This window comes from Scylla paramamosain, unplaced genomic scaffold (genome assembly GCF_035594125.1).
Source record: "Scylla paramamosain isolate STU-SP2022 unplaced genomic scaffold, ASM3559412v1 Contig70, whole genome shotgun sequence".
Classification (NCBI taxonomy): Eukaryota; Metazoa; Arthropoda; class Malacostraca; order Decapoda; family Portunidae; genus Scylla; species Scylla paramamosain.
The window spans coordinates 46,595-65,000 of record NW_026973735.1 but is presented as its reverse complement, the minus strand read 5'-3'; the positions used below and the strand labels follow the sequence as shown (position 1 = coordinate 65,000).

General features: G+C 45.4%; 1 protein-coding gene across 1 annotated transcript; it reads right to left on the bottom strand.

Moving 5' to 3' along the window:
* Positions 1 to 7,821: 7,821 nt before the first annotated feature.
* On the bottom strand, positions 7,822 to 9,889 carry LOC135098614 (protein starmaker-like; the record flags this gene model as incomplete). The annotated part of the gene is made up of 1 exon (XM_064000964.1): positions 7,822 to 9,889. A coding segment is annotated over one exon (723 nt), but the record flags the coding sequence as incomplete, so codon positions are not given.
* Between the last annotated feature and the right edge of the window lie 8,517 nt (positions 9,890 to 18,406).

The following is an 18,406-nucleotide window of genomic DNA, read 5'->3' as shown; positions in this document are numbered from 1 at the left end:
TCTTTTGTTATTTTTTTCTTTATTTATTTTCTTGGCAGTAAACACCCGCAGCGCTTCTTTATCAGACTTGGGCATGATTGAAAAAAAAAAAAAAAAAAATATATATATATATATATATATATATATATATATATATATATATATATATATATATATATATATATATATATATATATATATATATATATATATATAATTTTATTTTCATTATGGTCTGGAATAGTTTTTGATTGTGATTAAATTGTGATGACTTTAGTTTTGCTGTTTTTTATTATGATTATTTTTTTTTGTATGATTTGGATTAGATTATGATTATAATCACATTTGGGTGTTATTATTTATAAGAAGATAATGATTAGCAAGGATTAACCACAATGGCTAGACAGGTGGCAAACTACATCTATTAGGTGCACTGCTCCATATGTGAGCACAGTAATATAACTGTTTCAATCACGTACTAACTGATGGCATTAAAAACATACATTGCGTGTAAGAGATGTTATTTGTTTTTGCTTTAAGTTAATGACCTTCATCCAAGGAATGTCCTTAATCCACTGTCCTTAATCAACACTGCTTTCTCAATCTTCTCTCCTTAATTCAGGCTATTCTCTTAGTCTGCTATCCTTAATCCACACAATTATTTCATGCAGTATCTTTAATGCACACTATTTATTTAGTCCAGCATCCTTAATCCCCAATATTTCCTTCATCTGACATCCTTCATCCAGAACATTTATTTAATGCACTCTCCTTAATGCAGACTTTTCGTAATGTACTCTCCTTAATGCAGACTATTTATTTAGTTCAGTATCCTTAATACAGACACTTCCTTTATCTAATATCCTTAATCCAGACTACTTTCTTAATCCACTACCCTTAATCCTTCAATTGCGGACAGAAATAGACATCATAATACAAGGCGAAAATCTAAATGCAAAAGTACACAGTGTAATGAATGACAAGACGGTGATGTGAAATGTTGCACCACAGGAAAGTGATGCGTTGTGTATTACACCAAACTTAACAAACTCAAAAAAGCACGCCAACATTTCACTTGCTGCAGAACGATGGCTCCGCACACCAGAAACACCTCTCTCTCTCTCTCTCTCTCTCTCTCTCTCTCTCTCTCTCTCTCTCTCTCTCTCTCTCTCTCTCTCTCTCTCTCTCTCTCTCTCTCTCTCTCTCTCTCTCTCTCTCTCTCTCTCTCTCTCTCTCTCTCTCTCTCTCTCCCCACCCTTCCCCCCCTCTCTCTCTCTCTCTCTCTCTCTCTCTCTCTCTCTCTCTCTCTCTCTCTCTCTCTCTCTCTCTCTCTCCCCACCCTTCCCCCCCCTCTCTCTCTCTCTCTCTCTCTCTCTCTCTCTCTCTCTCTCTCTCTCTCTCTCTCTCTCTCTCTCCCTGTCTGTCTCTCTCTCTCTCTCTGTCGGAATCAAACACGCCAGAAAAAAAGAAAAAGAGAAAGCAGTAACTGTTGTCATTTAATAGGAAGGCAAGGAAGAGGAAGAGAAGAGGAGAAAAATAAGACAAGAGGAAAGGAGAGGAGAGGAGAGGAGAGGAGAGGAGAGAAGAGAAATGAGGAGAGAAGAAAAATGAGGAGAGGAGAGGAGAGAGGAGAGGAGAGATAAGAGGAGAGAAGATAAGAGGAAAGGAAATTAGAGGAAAAAAGAAAAGGGAAGAAAAGAGAAGAGATAAAAGAGGAAAGGAGAGAAAATGAGAGGAGAGAGGAGATGAGAGAGAAGAGAAGAGAAGAGAAGAGAAGAAAAGAGGAGAGGAGAGGAGAGAAAAGAAAAGAGGAGAGAAAAGAGGAGAGGAGAGGAGAGAAAAGAAGAGAGGAGAGAAAAGAGGAGAGATGTAAGGAGGGGAGAGAGGAGAGGAGAGAGAGGAGAAGAGAGGAGAAAGGAGAGGAGAAGAGAGGAGAAAGGAGAGGAGAGGAGAGTAGAGGAGAGGAGGAGAGGAATACAAAGGAATACAAAGGAAAGACCAAGCAACAACAGACCCTGGGATCCTTACTAGGTTGATTGGTTAACTATTCTATACTAACTACATAGTATGAGAGACAGGATAGTAAAGTAGAAGGCTCCTTCCCACCCACCCATCCCACCAGCCGAAGCTGGCCGGAAAATGGAAATGTACCATGTGGTATTGAAAAACCACATGGAATTTCTAGGGACAGAGAAACGAAGTATCAGACTACGTCTACTTGTGTTTGTGAGGGGAGTGTGTATATGCTTGACGTTTATGTAATGAGGTGTTTATGTGTGTAGGTGGAGCCACAGTGTGAAAGTCTGTGGGGTGGTGCGGCAGCCTTGCCTGGCGCTTTCTAGGAAGGTAGCAGTCAATCAGGCCCCAGCTCCGTTCACTCCACTGAGTAAGAGTACTTTCCCTATGAGGGACGCCGTACCCTGTTTACCCCCTGCAACATTGACCCCTGGTAGTCCCGATGGTGACCAATAGTTGACAGAGCCCCAGACAACACAACCCGTCACAGGTCAAAAGTGGGAGTAGTGACCGTTAACTCAGGGTTATCTGTGGGTGTGGATATAGTGTAATGTAGTGTAAATGTGGACACAGTGTGGAAGTCAAGAGGTGGTGCGGCAGCCTTGCCTGGCGCTAACGAGGGAGGCAGCAGTCAATCAGGCCCCAGCTGCGTTCAATCCACTGTAAAAGTGCACTTCCCACAACGGGGCGCCGCACACTATATGGTTACCCCCTGCAACAGTGAACCCTGGTACTTAATTCCCGATGATGATCACTATTGTCAGGGCTTCTGACTTTCCACAGCCTTTCACAGGTCGAGAGTACTAGTAGTGACCGTTAACTCGGGGCTGTCTGTGTCATGTAGGGAGGGCATAGTGTATTCGCAAAAACACCCGGCACTAGACGATCAGAGGCACATTAAGTGAAAAACGCATTTGCTTACTCGGATATGAACAGTGACAACCGGGGATTTGTTTCAAAATATTTATCAAGACGAATTTTGAAGGTCTCAATAGTACCTGAATCAACTACGCTCGATGGCAAACCATTCCAAATATTTATAACGCGATTAAAGAAAAAATGTTTGGCCTCATTTGTTTTGAATCTCTTTCCTACAATCTTGAACCCGTTGTTTCTGGTGAAGTTTGACCTGTCTAGTGTTAAGAAGTTATCGGGATGCATATTCGTGAATCCTTTAAAAATTTTAAAAAGTGTGATGAGGTCCCCACGTAATCGACGTTTCATTAGAGAAAATAAATTTAGTTCTTTTAATCGTTCCTCGTATGGTTTATTACGTAATCTTGGGATCATTTTGGTTAATCGGCGCTGTATTCTTTCTAATTTCTCAATGTCTTTCTTATAATAAGGTGACCAGAATTGTACATTATATTCGAGATGCGGGCGTACAAGCGAATTATATAACGTTAGAATTATCTTTTCGGTTTTGAATGAGAACGATCTTCCGATAAATCCAATTAATTTATTTGCAGTTTTCACTACTTCGGTACATTGATTACTTTGCTTGAGATCAGTTGATATTACGACGCCGAGATCTTTTTCTCTTTCTACGCACTTTATGGGGGCGTTCTCCATTGTGTAGCTCACTCGTGGATTACTATTTCCAATATGTAATATGTGACATTTGTTAATATTGAAGTTCATAAGCCATGTGTTGGACCATTCGACGAGGGTGTCTAGATCGCTTTGTAAACGGTGACGCTGGGTTTCCGAGTCCGCCCTATTTGCAATTTTTGTATCGTCTGCGAATTTTGATATTTTACATTTAATATTTTCATCAATATCGTTTATATATATGATAAAAAGTATCGGTCCTAAGACTGATCCCTGAGGAACGCCACTACTTACGTTGGTCCAATCTGACGATTTGCCGTTAATTACTACCCGTTGTTTGCGGCCCGATAGCCAATCTTCGATCCATGATACTAGATTGCCAGTTATACCGTGAGCTTTTACTTTATTGATGAGGCGTTTGTGGGGAACTTTATCGAAGGCTTTTTGAAAATCTAAATAAATTATATCGACCGCCCTAGTGTCATCAAACAGGTTATATACATGGTGGAAAAAGTCGAGTAAGTTTGTGAGGCATGACCGTTTGTTTCTGAATCCGTGCTGAGAGTCTTTGATGATATTATTATTTTCGAGGAATGCTACCGTTTTATCTCTTATGAGCGATTCCATTAGCTTACCTACTATCGATGTGAGGCTTATTGGTCGATAATTCTGAGATTGAGACTTGTCACCTTTTTTAAATATAGGTGTAACGTTCGCGAGTTTCCATTCGTCGGGGACTTTTCCGGTGCTTAACGATTTACAGAACAGCATGGAGAGTGGTTTAGTTAGTTCATTTTTAGCCTCTTTTATGACTCTTGGAGAGATTCTATCAGGACCCGGCGTTTTGTTTACTTTGATTTTATTTATCGCTCTCAAAATTTCGTTTTCATCAAAAGTGCACGTGTTCAAAAAAGCGTTATTACTTAGAATGCAAGGAGTCGGTTGTCGTTCTGAATTATCTTCCTCTGTGAATACGGTTGAGAAGTATTTATTTAAGATGTTTGCCATCGAGGTATCGTCTTCGGTGTACTCGCCGTTTTGCATTGTTAATGGACCAATTTCTGATGGTAGTGTTTTTTTCTTTCTGATATAACTGAAAAATTCTTTGGGATTAGATTTACTGCTATTAGCGATGTGAAGTTCGAGGTTTTTCTTACTTTTCCTAATGAGTACTTTGGAGTTACGGCGTAATCGGTCATGTTCGATCTTATCGCTGTTTTCTTTAGTGAGCTTATATTTATGGTATGCACGTTTTTTAGCGAGAAGGCTATTTTTTATTTCCGTGTTCCACCATTTCGGTTTAGAGTTAGCAATCGAGCGCCTATTTCGTAGTGGAACAGATGCATCTACCGCTTTAGTAAGATTGTGTGTAAATATTTTCCACGCTTCGTTAATACTATTGTTACTCAAGAGCTCACTCCAATCGGTATGCTTAAGAATATTTCTAAGTTTTCTAAAGTTGGCCCTTTGGTAATCAGGTACTCTCTCTTTACTTTCTTTTACTTTAGATTTATTTATTTGAACACTGAAGGTGATCACCCGGTGGTCACTGCTGCTGAACTTGGGTCCTACTAATACATTACTGACGATGCTTTCATTCGTAGTTAAAACAAGATCTAAGATATTATCGCCTCTTGTCGGTTGTTCGACTAATTGGTGAAGGCTGCTTTCGAGCAGGTTCGCGTATAAACTAAGACCCGTATGTGAATTTAGAGGATCGCCCCATCTGCGTATAGGAAGGTTGAAGTCTCCAAAAATTACGGTTTCATTTTGACAACAAATTTCAGCTATCTGGTCGTAGAGTTGGTTATCTGTAGCCGCTGACTGACTTGGAGGTCTATAAATTATACCGATCACGATTTTGCGGGACTGAAAGTTAAGTTGGATGAATGATGCGTTTATATTATCTATTTTCTGGATGGATTTTGTTATTGGGTGAAGATTTGATTTAACATAGAGGAGCACCCCGCCTCCTTCTCTTTTGTGCCTTTCGCAACTGAATAAGCTATACCCGGGTATCGAGAATTCGGCCAAATAATCTCTGTTTACTGTATTAATCCACGATTCCGTCACGCCGATAATATCGTATTCATCCATGCAAACTATTTCCTCCAAATCTTGAAATTTATTTCTAATACTACGAGCGTTAACAAGACAAACCCTAACAAGATTTTGAGTTGATGGGGCAGTGTTAGCACTATTTCTTATGTTGTTCCTGGCCGTGCTAATTGGTTCTCGTTTTTTGCCAGGTGAGCGACAACCGCATCGTGGAATAGGCGACCGAGCCGCGCTGATCCTATTTCGTTAAGATGCAATCCGTCATTATGAAACAAAAGCCTTTGGTTGTAAAAGTTATTCCACAGATTTACAAATTCGACACCTTCCTCCCTGCACAGGTTACCGAGGCGCGCATTGGTGCTGAAGGCTTTGCTATAGAATTCTTTGTCCGCATTTATTCGGGGGAGGATACCAGAGATAATAACGTTGCTTGACTTTTCTTTATATTTCTTAATCATTTTTCGATATTTTTCTAGTAGGGCCTCTGATCGTGTTTGCTGAACATTATTCGTGCCTACGTGGATGAGGAAGAGGGTGTTTGCGTTCGCGTCGTTACTGATGTCGTCACACGCGGCTGTGACGTCGTCTAGCGTTCCTCCGGGGATGCAGTGCCTTCTACGTCGGCGCGGGGCACGGGAGCAGAACTCATCTATTTGTCCCCTGATTATGGAATCGCCTATTAACCTGCAATCTTCATTTACGTTATCATAATCGCAGAGGACTTCGAAACGGTTGAATACTGTCGCGGGGAGTGGTCGCTTGAAAGCTGTGGTCGGCCTGGCACCCTTCCGTGCACTGGTGAAATTTGAAGAGTTAGAGGAGGAGGAGGCGGAGGAGGAATGGGAGGAGGAGGGGGATGATGACGAGGAGGAGGAGGAAGAGGAGGGGGGAGGGGAGGAGGAGGAAGGAGAGTGGGGGGCGGAGGAAGGGGGGGGAGAGGAACGGGGAGAGGATGAGGAGTTAGTGGGGCAGGAGGAGGGGGAGGAGGAGGAGGAGGAGGAGGAGGAGGGCGAGGGGGAGGAGGAGGAGGAGGAGGAGGAGGAGGAGGAGGAGGAGGACGACGTGGAAGGAGAGGGAGGCGAAGAAGAGGACGGGGGGGAAGGGCAGGGAAATTAAAAATACTGGGAGGAGGAGGAGAGGATGGAGGAGGAGGAGGAGGAGGAGAGGAAGGGGGAGGAGGGGGAATGGGGAGAGGATGAGGAGAAGGGTGAGGGAGAGGAGCGGGTGGTAGTGGTGGTGGTGGTGGTGGTGGTGGAGGAGGAGGAGGAGGAGGAGGAGGAGGAGGAGGTGGAGAGGGGAGAGGAGGAGAAGGGGGAGGAGGATGGCGAGGTAGACGAGGAAGGAAGGGATGAAGGCGGGGAATCAGGGCAGCTGGTGGCGTGATCTGAAGTGGAGGGAAGAAGAGGGAAGGATAGGGGTGGGCTAGGGACGGAGGGAGTCAGGTCCTGGGTGACCATGCCGATATTGTCAGCTATGAATGATTCTAAGATTGCCATTTTTTCGGTCATTTTTCTTATGTGAGCGTTCATTTTACAAAGGCGACATTCATCTGATCCAAGTGAATACATTTGTTTCGCAAATCTGCCGTTGCAGGCAACACAGGCTCTCAGTTGACTCGGCATGTTGATCGTGATTGCAACACTGCAAAGAAATAGACGAAAAACAGACGAAAACTTATGGTGATGATCGTTAAATTTTAAAAACCTAAAAGGTACAAAGTTGGTGGATTAAGGAGCAGGTAGGGCAATTAGAGGGTTAAGGTCGGACGGGACGCGGTCAAGGTCGAGCGCAGTCAGATCCCGAGGGGACTGAGCTCGGTGGGAAAAGCAGATGTGGAGGACTGGCTGTAAGGCAAATTCACATTGAATAGAATATAAATATTAATATGCAATAAATTTATAGACGACACAAAATGTGGGCTGAAAGAACAGATGTAATTAGAAAAATAATAATAATTGAAAGGGATACAAAAATTCTGAAAAAAACAAAAATTACCGGACAATGCAAAATATAATAAATAATTATATAATTAATCTGAAAATCTGAAACGTACAAAATTAGCTACACCACATCACTAATATTGCTGGAAATATGGGTGATACAATAATGAAAATACTGTGTTACTAATCAAATGTCTGGGAAACAGAGAACTGTAAATTAAATTGACAAAATATGCAAAAACAAATTTAAATCACTGTTTAATACGAATTTAAAACAAATTTAGCACAAATTATTCAAAGAGACGTAGAGTTAATACAATACTATGTGATGCAGAAATAAAGATAAACTTATACACTTATCACTTTCCAGCGAATGTATACGTTGAACAATCAGACTGCTTCGGATCACTTCAGAGAGGTCAGAGAGGTCACGAGAACACGTCTTCACACACGGACACACTGACTGAGACTGAGAGAGGAGAGGAGAGGAGGAGAGGAGAGGAGAGGAGAAAGGAGAGAGGAGAGAAGAGGAGAGGAGAAGAGAGGAGGAGAAGAGAGGAGAGGAGAGGAGAGGAGAAAGGAGAGAGGAGAGAAGAGGAGAGGAGAGGAGGAGAGGAGAGGAGAAGAGAGGAGAGGAGAAAGGAGAAAGGAGAGGAGAGGAGATGAGAGACAAGAGGAGAAGAGAGAAAAGAGAAGGGAGGAGAGGAGGAGAGAGGAGAGAGGAGAGAGGAGAGGAAAGGAGAGGAGAGGAGAGAGGAGAGGAAAAGAGAGAAGAGGAGGAGAGAGAGGAGAGAAGAGAGCAACAGCCTGAGGCAGAGCGAGCGATAGCTTTCACCTGTCCAGAGTCATCATTCAGCCCGGCAAGTGAAATTTTATCGCGCTTTTTGAGTTGGTCGTGTTGGTCCAATATTTTGTGTACCACTTTGATGTGCCGTAGTGTTTCACATCACAGTCTCCTCATTCATTATATACTTCTACATTTAGATTTTCGCCTTGCATTATGATGTGTGTTTTTTTTTTTTTTTTTGTCCGCAGTTGAAGGGTTAATCGAGACTACTTTCTTAATCCATTATCCTTAACCAAGACTGTTTTTAATCCTCTGTCGTTGATCCCAAGTATTTTTAGTCAGAGTATTTTCTTAATGTATTATCCTTAATACCGACTATTTTCTTAATTCAGTATCCTTAATGGAGACTATTTTCTTAATCCACTAGCCTTCATTCTGATTATTTTTCTAATCCAGTATCCATAGTTAAGACTATTTTCTTAATCCACTATCCTTAATTCGGACTATTTTCTTAATCCTCTATCCTTAATCCAGACTATTTTCTTCATTTAACAGTCTTAATCCGGAACAATTTGCCTAATGTCCTTAACCCAGACTATTTCTGTACGCAGTTCACTTCTCCTATTTTCTCTTTGTGAGCTACATGTGAGCAGGCTTTTTATTCATTTATTTCATCTCTGTGCTGATCTCCATGATACATTACATAAAAATGAAGTCAGATAGGACGCATGAGGGCGGCCCGCTCAGTGAGGGAACATGTCGAGGCGGAACTGTTTTCTGTTGAGCTTCTGTTGAGGTCATGGTGGAATGAACATAGTCTGTGGCTGCTGGTAATTCACAGAGCCTGCGTGTCATGGTCCTCCGTGTTCTGCCTCTTCTTAGCCTGCGTGTCCTGGTCCTCCGTGTCCTGCCTCTTCTCCTTAGCCTGGGTGTCATGGTCCTCCGTGTTCTGCCTCTTCTTAGCCTGCGTGTCATGGTCCTCCGTGTTCTGCCTCTTCTTAGCCTGCGTGTCCTGGTCCTCCGTGTCCTGCCTCTTCTCCTTAGCCTGGGTGTCATGGTCCTCCGTGTTCTGCCTCTTCTTAGCCTGCGTGTCATGCTCCTCCGTGTTCTGCCTCTTCTCCTTAGCCTGGGTGTCATGGTCCTCCGTGTTCTGCCTCTTCTTAGCCTGCGTGTCCTGGTCCTCCGTCTCCTGCCTCTTCTCCTTAGCCTGGGTGTCATGGTCCTCCGTGTTCTGCCTCTTCTTAGCCTGCGTGTCATGCTCCTCCGTGTTCTGCCTCTTCTCCTTAGCCTGGGTGTCATGGTCCTCCGTGTTCTGCCTCTTCTTAGCCTGCGTGTCATGGTCCTCCGTGTTCTGCCTCTTCTTAGCCTGCGTGTCCTGGTCCTCCGTGTCCTGCCTCTTCTCCTTAGCCTGGGTGTCATGGTCCTCCGTGTTCTGCCTCTTCTTAGCCTGCGTGTCATGGTCCTCCGTGTTCTGCCTCTTCTTAGCCTGCGTGTCATGCTCCTCCGTGTCCTGCCTCTTCTCCTTAGCCTGGGTGTCATGATCCTCATTATCATAAAGTTATTCTTTGACTTCTTATCTGTTTGTTTGTTTTATATAAGTTTTTTTTTTTTTTATGCATTTTACATTTTTGTTTGAAGGTAGTGATACTCCTACCGCTTGTCACGCTTATCATTTTTGTCTGAGCTTCTTCCTAAGCAGTAAAATCTCCGTGTGATTTGTTTGTGATTCTTCATTTTGTTCAAGCTCCATCACAACCTCCTCTTCCTTGTCCTATGGCAGAATCTCGTGGTGCTCGACAACTTAAGGCTTCTTCACCTGCATCTCAACTGGTCCCATAATGCTGTGTCGCGTCCTGGCTGCTCCAAGCCTGGTATCGATGTCTCTGCTGAGGCCTCTGCTCACGCCCCTCCCAACGCGTGCCTGTTCGTGCCTGTGCCTAGCCCATCGCTGATGCCTGGCCGTGCCTGCCACGCAATCCTCCTTGCTTGCTTCTCTGATTTTGTTTGACATAAGACCACGCCCTATAGCCTTGCTGACCTCGATGCTGGATGCCCTCCGCATGGCTCTGGTAATACTGCTTCCAGTAATCCTGGTGACCGTGATGGTGACGTGTCTCCTCATGGCTCTGGTTACACCACTCCCAGTAATTGATAGAGCTGCGGTAATAATAGCCCTGGTAATAATAACCCTGGTGAACCGTGTGTTGACGTTGCTGTTGAGGACTGTGGCGATACACTTCCCCGTATCCCTGCTGATGACTGTGGTGATTGCTTTTTGATCCTGTGTGGCTTGGGTATTGCTTGTTTTGTTGAAGGGTTAGCCGAGACACCGGGTGATGCTCCACCAGAGCAGCGAGTTGAGAACTCTGTTCATACTTGTGGTGACGCTCCTGCTGAGGCAGCCGAGGGCCTTGTTGCTGATAAGCGCACTGACGACTGTAATGAATGAGGCCTTCTGGGAGGCATCGCGAGGGAGCGCCGTACCCCAGCAGCAACTGGCCCAGCAAGGAGCACGGCGAGGTGTACCGGCCTGGGGCGTGTGCGGCGGGCGCCAGCACCAGGTACGCGTGCTGGAAGGCCCTTCGCGCCTCCCAGACACGGAAGGACGATCGGCCCAGATCATTGCCGGGTGTCAATGGGTCCTGGATACACAGATCTGCCCGGCGGTGGCCGCCGGGCATGACGGTGGGCACGTCCTCTTTCCGCAGGTAGCGGCCGCCCCCCAGCACGCTGATGCCCGTCGTGGCGTACGAAAACTGGTGTCCATAAAAATAGAAGAATCTTAAAAGCACCAGAGCAGGCTCTTCTCGTTCCTCAGGCGGGACCTGCAGTTGGAGGAGGCTAGTGGCCATGAGCGTGACGGCGTAGGAGGAGACGCCTCCTGTGAAAACTTGGCCAAGGTTTAATTGTTTCAGATAATATCTCACGAACAGAACTACAGGCGTCAGTGTGTTAAACTGCTTTTTGAAGTCTGCCACCAGCACCGCGGCGCGCACAGCCGCCTCGCTGCCGAAAGACACGTCCACCTCCACTCCGGTCTGCTGATGAACAAATTTAACCAGAGGAACAGTGGCCTTCTCGAGAACCTTGAGTGAGGCAGGCAGTGCCACGTCCTGCCGCAGGATGGCGTCTCTCAGGACCAACAGAGGCGGCGGCGAGGGTGGCCACTGTCCCACCAGCGTGAGGTCGACGTCGCTGTCCGGCAAGTACAGGCCGTTAGCCAGGCTGCCCGTGACCTGCACTTGGGCCGCGGGCCACAGCGCACCAACCACGCCCCTCACGTCTTCCACGGGGCGCATCCTGCGCCGGGACTCCGCCTCCGTTCCTCCCGCCCAGCGATGGAAGTCCAGGACTTCTTGGCGAAGAGCCTGCAGGGAGCCGTTGTAAGAAGGCGCCGGATACTGCCATGATGCAGGCTGTGTGATTGGTGCAGTGTGGTGGTGTGGCTGGCGTTTCAGGTGGTGATCTATGACGGCGACTGGGGACCTGTTCACGTCTTCCTTGATGTGTTCTTCCACCTCAGTAATCGCTGCTTCATGTTGCTGCTCAGCAGCAGGTTCCCCCTCGAGAGTGTCGCCAGCAGGGAAACAAGAGTCGTTGTTGTTGTTGTTGTTCTTTGCTTCTACAGTTTCTTCCTGCAAATTGTGTTGAGCCTCCAGACTTTCGTTTTCCCGCGACTGTTCCTGAATTGTACACGCCGCGTCACACACTTCCACTATCGTCACTTTCCCTTCCTCGTCATTATCTTGGTTTTCCTCGTCTTTCTGCCCCTGCTTCTGTTCATTCTCTCTCTCCATGCCCTCCTCTTTTTCCATGATCGTCACTTCCTCTTCCTCGCCAGTGTGTTGTTCCTGCTCACCTTTCTGTTCCAGCGTGCAATCTAGGAGGATCGTCCTGGCCTGTTTCTCTTCCATTATATTACTTTCATCTTCCTCATCGCTGTGGTCACCCGTCAGAATCATCTGATTTCCTGCCTGCTTTGGCTCTGTGGATAGCACTTCATGCTCTTCCGCCACCCACGCCTCCTCTTCCTGTTGTTCCAGCATCAGTTCTGGCACTACTGGCACTGCCTCCTCGTCCTTCACTAACGTCACGCTCTCTTCTTCGTCCCTGTGGTGTTCTGCGCCCTCTCGTTCCACGCCAGTGACTGGTCCTTTTCCAGTGATAGTTAGCAATGTCACACTGACGATGTTTGGTACCTCTTCAGGGAGTGGAGGCACCTCTGCACGGGAGGACTCTTTAATCGTGCAAGTACTTTGGTTATTGCAGTGATTAACATTATTTTGAATCTTTTTGTTTTTCTTCCTACGACGGCGACGAGTTCTTTTTGCTTTGTGAGTTTGTTCTTCGTGTGTCGCGGACTTGTCTTCCGTCTGTTCCTTAACTGATGAATGACCGTCACACACTTTCACTTCCTCGATAACATCATGCTTTTCTTCGTCCCTCTCTTCCAGCATCTGTTCATTCCCTGTTTCCATCTCTTCTTCTTCTTCCATCATCGTCACTTTCTCTTCCACGCAAATGTGTTCCTCGCCACGCTCCTGTTCCAGCATCCGCACGAGGAGGGCCGTCTTTGCCTCTTCCTCCTCCATCATATTCGTTTCCTTTCCCTCGTTATTTTGAGACTTTTTCTTGTTTTTCTTCCTGCGATGGCGCCGAGTTCTTTTTGCGTTGTTCTGAGTTTGTTCTTCGCATGCTATGTATTTCCCTTCCGTGGAGTGGTTTCCTGGGATCTTGCCTGTTCCTTTACCTTCATTCTGAGAGACTGTGGTGCATTCTGCTTTTAGTTCATCGTTCAAGTGATTCAGGTTGTTATTCTTCTCGTGTTCCTCCTCAACAGCCTCATTCCGTTCATTATGTTTCGTTTTCATGATGTTATTGAGTGGCTTGTTCTTCTCCAGTTCCTTATTTATAGACTCATTGTGTTCACCAGTGCACGCAAAGTTCTTTTTCCACACCACGCCTACGATAACTGGAGAGATGAAGCCGGTGAATGGTGGCGTGCTCGTGCTTGTGTTTTGATCTTGACCAAGGGGTCTCAAATCTGGCTCGACTGAGTCTGTTATTGGTGTGTGAACGTGTACGTTGTCTACAGTCTCACTACATTTTTGTTCCTCTTCCATCTCACAGCAGTCAGTGAGTGGAGGAGGTGAGGCGGCGTCTTGTTCCTCAGCACCTGTCTCCCCGTGAGGCAGGGAGACGGCGAGGTGCTGGCTTCGTTTCCGCTTCCTCAGTCGTCGGCAAAGCTTTTGGAAGCAACAACGGACCCACGAGAAGCAACACGCCTTTTCAGGCTGCTCGTCTGAGTCGCTGCCAACTTCCATCTCGCTGCTTTGCTGCGACAAGCACTCGAAGTGGCTCATTGCGGCAAATTCACTCTGAGTTTTCTTGATGCGCTTATTATAGACCATGTGCTCCTGAAGGCTCACCATGGTGACTAATCTTACAGAGAGATGGTTGGTGGACCCTGGCCTTAGCATACACTTGGCCAACCTCCAGCGCCACGTCAACCAACTCCAAGCTACCACTCCAAGGACTCAACAGCCAATCACCTTCCGAGAAGCAACCCTCGCCTGCTTTTCACTGGTAGAGAAGTTTACTTCATGTTTTTGTTCTTTTGTATTATTGTAATGGAAATACAACAGCAGCAGCAGCAGCAGCAGCAGCAGCAGCAGCAGCAGTAGCAGCAGCAGCGGCAGCAGCAGCAGCAGCAGCCGTAGCCGCAGCCCCAGCCGCAGCAGCAGCAGCAGCAGCAGTAGCAGCAATAGCAGCAGCAGCAGCAGCAGCAGCAGCAGCAGCAGCAGCAGTAATACCTTACACTCCTCAACTAGAAGCTAAATCAATCGCCAAAAATTCCTTTGTCCATAATTACAAAGGGAGTTTCTCATCACATCGGAAAGAATACAATGGACTGGAGAGGTCGCCCACCAGGCACTCATAACATAAGATGAGTAAACACTGCTCACTGAACCGTCACTCTTCCTCTAGCGTTTTGACCTATCCATTAATGAGTCAAAAGATTATATCGGTACTGTAGTAGTAGTAGTAGTAGTAGTAGTAGTATCAAAGACAGAACTACACCTTCATAAGCTCTAATACTGAAGATATGGAGATATGACATGACCAAACCTATCTAACCTAACCTAATTACAAAGTATGCTATTGAAGAAATGGAGGCATGACCTGACTTGACCTGAGCTAACCTGATCTAACCTAACACAGCCTAAGCAAACCGAACCAAAAGCTATACTACTACAGAAATGGAAAGTTGACCTAACCTAATCTAACCTAACTTAATCTTAATACACCCAGCAATGATTCAATACGACACTGATAAGAACCACCTACTCACTCACTCACCCACTCACTCACCCACTCACTCACTCACTCGCCATCTTTCTCTCCTCCCAACACAGCCCCACAAACAGCACGCCATTACGTTCCTTCACGATTCATTGGGTACATGCAACCTTTCACTCTGAACTCAAGTAATAAAATGCCATAATGAGTATAATTCTGTTTTCGCTGAGCATACAATAAAAATGCCTGGTGGACGAGTGATGCTGGTGGAATAGGTGGAGTGGTGGAAGGAAGGGTGGACGATTTACAGAGTACGTGCCAGGATTTGTTGTTTTCTCTTCTTTTATTCACACAAAGACAGACAGACCAAGCAGTAAAGTTACGAAAGGAAGAATACGCCAGCTAAATGCCGCTCCACACAACACACTACCAGATTTACAATGAACTCACCCGTTTGCAATGAGCGAGAGGCGAGTGTTCGATAGTCTTACCTCTGGGCTTTTGTACTCTCTCTCTCTCTCTCTCTCTCTCTCTCTCTCTCTCTCTCTCTCTCTCTCTCTCTCTCTCTCTCTCTCTCTCTCTCTCTCCGTCAGGCTGTTCCTCCTTAATATATGCTGGGTCTTTAGACAGCTTGCTTCCCTTTACAGTTGTATCCTTCTTAATGTATACTGTCTTCCAGATATCTTCCCCCTCCATACGTATATTTCTTCTCATGTTATCTTCCCTATTGTATATCCCCTCCCTCCTCCAGACATTTCCTCCCTAGTCAATTGTCCCTTTTGGATATTCTCACTCTTCATATTTGCCTCTTAATTTATCAACTTTTTACACATTTTTCCCCTCTAGATATTTTTTCCTTAATTTATCTCCCACTTCCCCTCTTTGCATATTTCCCACTCTGGGCATTTTCCCTCCGGACATTTTCCTTGATTTATACCCTCTTTGGACATTCTTCTCTTGTGAACATTGCCCCTTCCTCCCTTCTTTATGATTTAACCGTCAGCATATCACAATAACATTACTGGCGATTGTCTCGACCAAAGAAGTAACGGACAAAGTGGTTCTCAGAGTGGCAGACGACTAGCTGTTACTGCCGAGTCAACACGAGTCTTAAAAGAATATTCGATATATTTACAAATAGGAACGGTGGCTGGATGGAGATAAATCTTGAAGTATTTAGTAAACTGCTTCCTAAAGACAGTTAATTCTTATCTATTTACTTTTATTTATTAGACAGTGGCCATCGTCAGTGTGAGTGTGGAATGTTGAGTGGTGTGGGACATGAAGCCTGAACTGGTGGGTATTATTCTGGCACACCACATTTCAGGCATACATGTTTTATTCAGGGACTGCCTCGTGTGGAACTGACGACTTCTGACTGTAACTTTCTTCATGCTCTCGTATTGTTATGGTGTTGATATGATGCAGTGCGATTTATTACATCACGAGAGAGGCAACACGTTCTACAGGGCAAATGTCAGGGAGTGGTGTTATTCGGTAACTCCCTTTAAAACTACCACTACAAAAAAATGTTATCTGTTAAAAAATAGTAAATGCTACATATATATCATTTTTAACATTAATATACTCGTATATCAGTTACCTATTCAGTATTACATGTCAGTTACCTATTCAGGATTACTAAAAGGAATGTCCGTAATAATTTTGGAAAGGATCACGAACGGCATTTTCTTCTGTGAGATGGAACGCAGCAAAGCAGCGAGCAACACTCCCTCAACGTCCCTCGTCTTATCCACACAACTGACGCTGCTACTGAATATAAGCCACGCACAAGCAACAGCTCGTTAAATGTCTGTGCTCGGCTCTCACGCACCGCCTCGCCACACACGACGGCCTGATGAGGCGGACTACTCATCAAGGGGAATCATTAACGGACCCCCAACCTGCTCCACGCCTCGCACCTTCCCCTCCCACCTCACCCTGCCCCACGCCTTGCTCCACCTCCCTCCTCATCCTGCCCCACGCCTCGCACTTCCCCCTTCCTTCCCTCTCACCCTGCCTCACCCCACGCTCCTCCCTCCCTTCCCTCACCCTGCCCCACGCCTCGCACCTCTACCTTGAACGTCACATCAAATATAACATGTAATCCACACTTAACCCTTTCACTGCTATGGCTTCTTCCAAGCTGAATAGAATGGTCTTGTGCAGGTTCAGATCAGACGTACCTTCCAGACACACACTTACTGCAATGATGATTAAATGTTTTGTGTTATTCACTTATTTATTCTTTTCTGGCACAAATTCAGATTATACTTTGTTCATTAATGTTTAGTTATTTATTGTTCAGTGCATTCATGTTTAATTTCTGGCTAGGTAAATTGCCTTTGGTGACATGTAAGTGTCATTAGGGGATAAAGGGGTAAATTAAAGTAGCTTCTAATATCAAAACGCCGCCATCCTCTTTTGCAGTGGATGTAAAACTGACACCCCACAATAACAATACACACAACTCACACAGTCTCTATGGATCCACGAGTTTCAGTGAATACGAGCCTAGCAAATCTCTTTACATTCAAGAATAATTGTTAGCACATTATTCCCAGCGTTCCATGTGTGCAAAACCACTCACGGGAACCAATCCAAGAGTATTCAGCTGGTTCTGTGTGTGTGTGTGTGTGTGTGTGTGTGTGTGTGTGTGTGTTAGAAGCTTCGAGAAGATAAGGGAATAGAGTGTGACAAGAGTAGCAAGCAATGCCCCTCCCCCCTTTCTCTCTCTCTCTCTCTCTCTCTCTCTCTCTCTCTCTCTCTCTCTCTCTCTCTCTCTCTCTCTCTCTCTCTCTCTCTCTCATTTTTTTTACACTTCTTCCACCTTAATTCCTCCACCCAGTCCTTCACGTCTCCCTCTCCCTCCCCCTCCTCCCCTCTTCTCCTTCCTCTAACTTTTCCCCCCTGATATCCCCTTCTCTCCCTCCTCTCTCTCTCTCTCTCTCTCTCTCTCTCTCTCTCTCTCTCTCTCTCTCTCTCTCTCTCTCTCTCTCTCTCTCTCTCTATCCCTTCCTCCTTTTATCTCTGAGTGTTTGTCATTTACTTGTTTGAATTTTTTGTTTCGTCCTTGCTTGTCTCTCTCTCTCTCTCTCTCTCTCTCTCTCACTCTCTCTCTCTCTCTCTCTCTCTCTCTCTCTCTCTCTCTCTCTCTCAATATCACTGCTACTATTACTACTACTGTTATTATCATTGTTATTATTGATGTTACTACTACTACTACTACTACTACTACTACTACTACTACTACTACTACTACTACTTCTACTACTACTACTACTTGTGACCTCACTTGACCTGACCTGACTTGGCTGAGAAGGTTAATCACTGAGGCGATCACGTGGCCTGCCTCCTCCTCCTCCTCCTACTACTACTTCTACTACTACTACTACTATTACTATTACTACTACTCCAACCACCGCCATTACTATTATCAATACTATCTTTTTATGAGAGAGAGAGAGAGAGAGAGAGAGAGAGAGATTTTGTCCCATGAATCAACATATATTTCTCCTCCTCCTCCTCCTCCTCCTGCTCCTCCTCCTTGTCCTATTGACCAATGGTATCACGGCACGTCACGGTGGTGGTGGTGGTGGTGGTGGTGGGATAGGAGGCAGGCTGGCAGGGAGACCTCATCACGGCTCACTCCTCTGTTCATACTTGACCACCGCGGTGGAGTGTGAGTGTAAATACTGTTGCTGGGTTTATTTTACTTCAGTTTTACGTGTACAGGACAATACAGCGGCGCAGATTGTGTTCCTATGGATTTTTT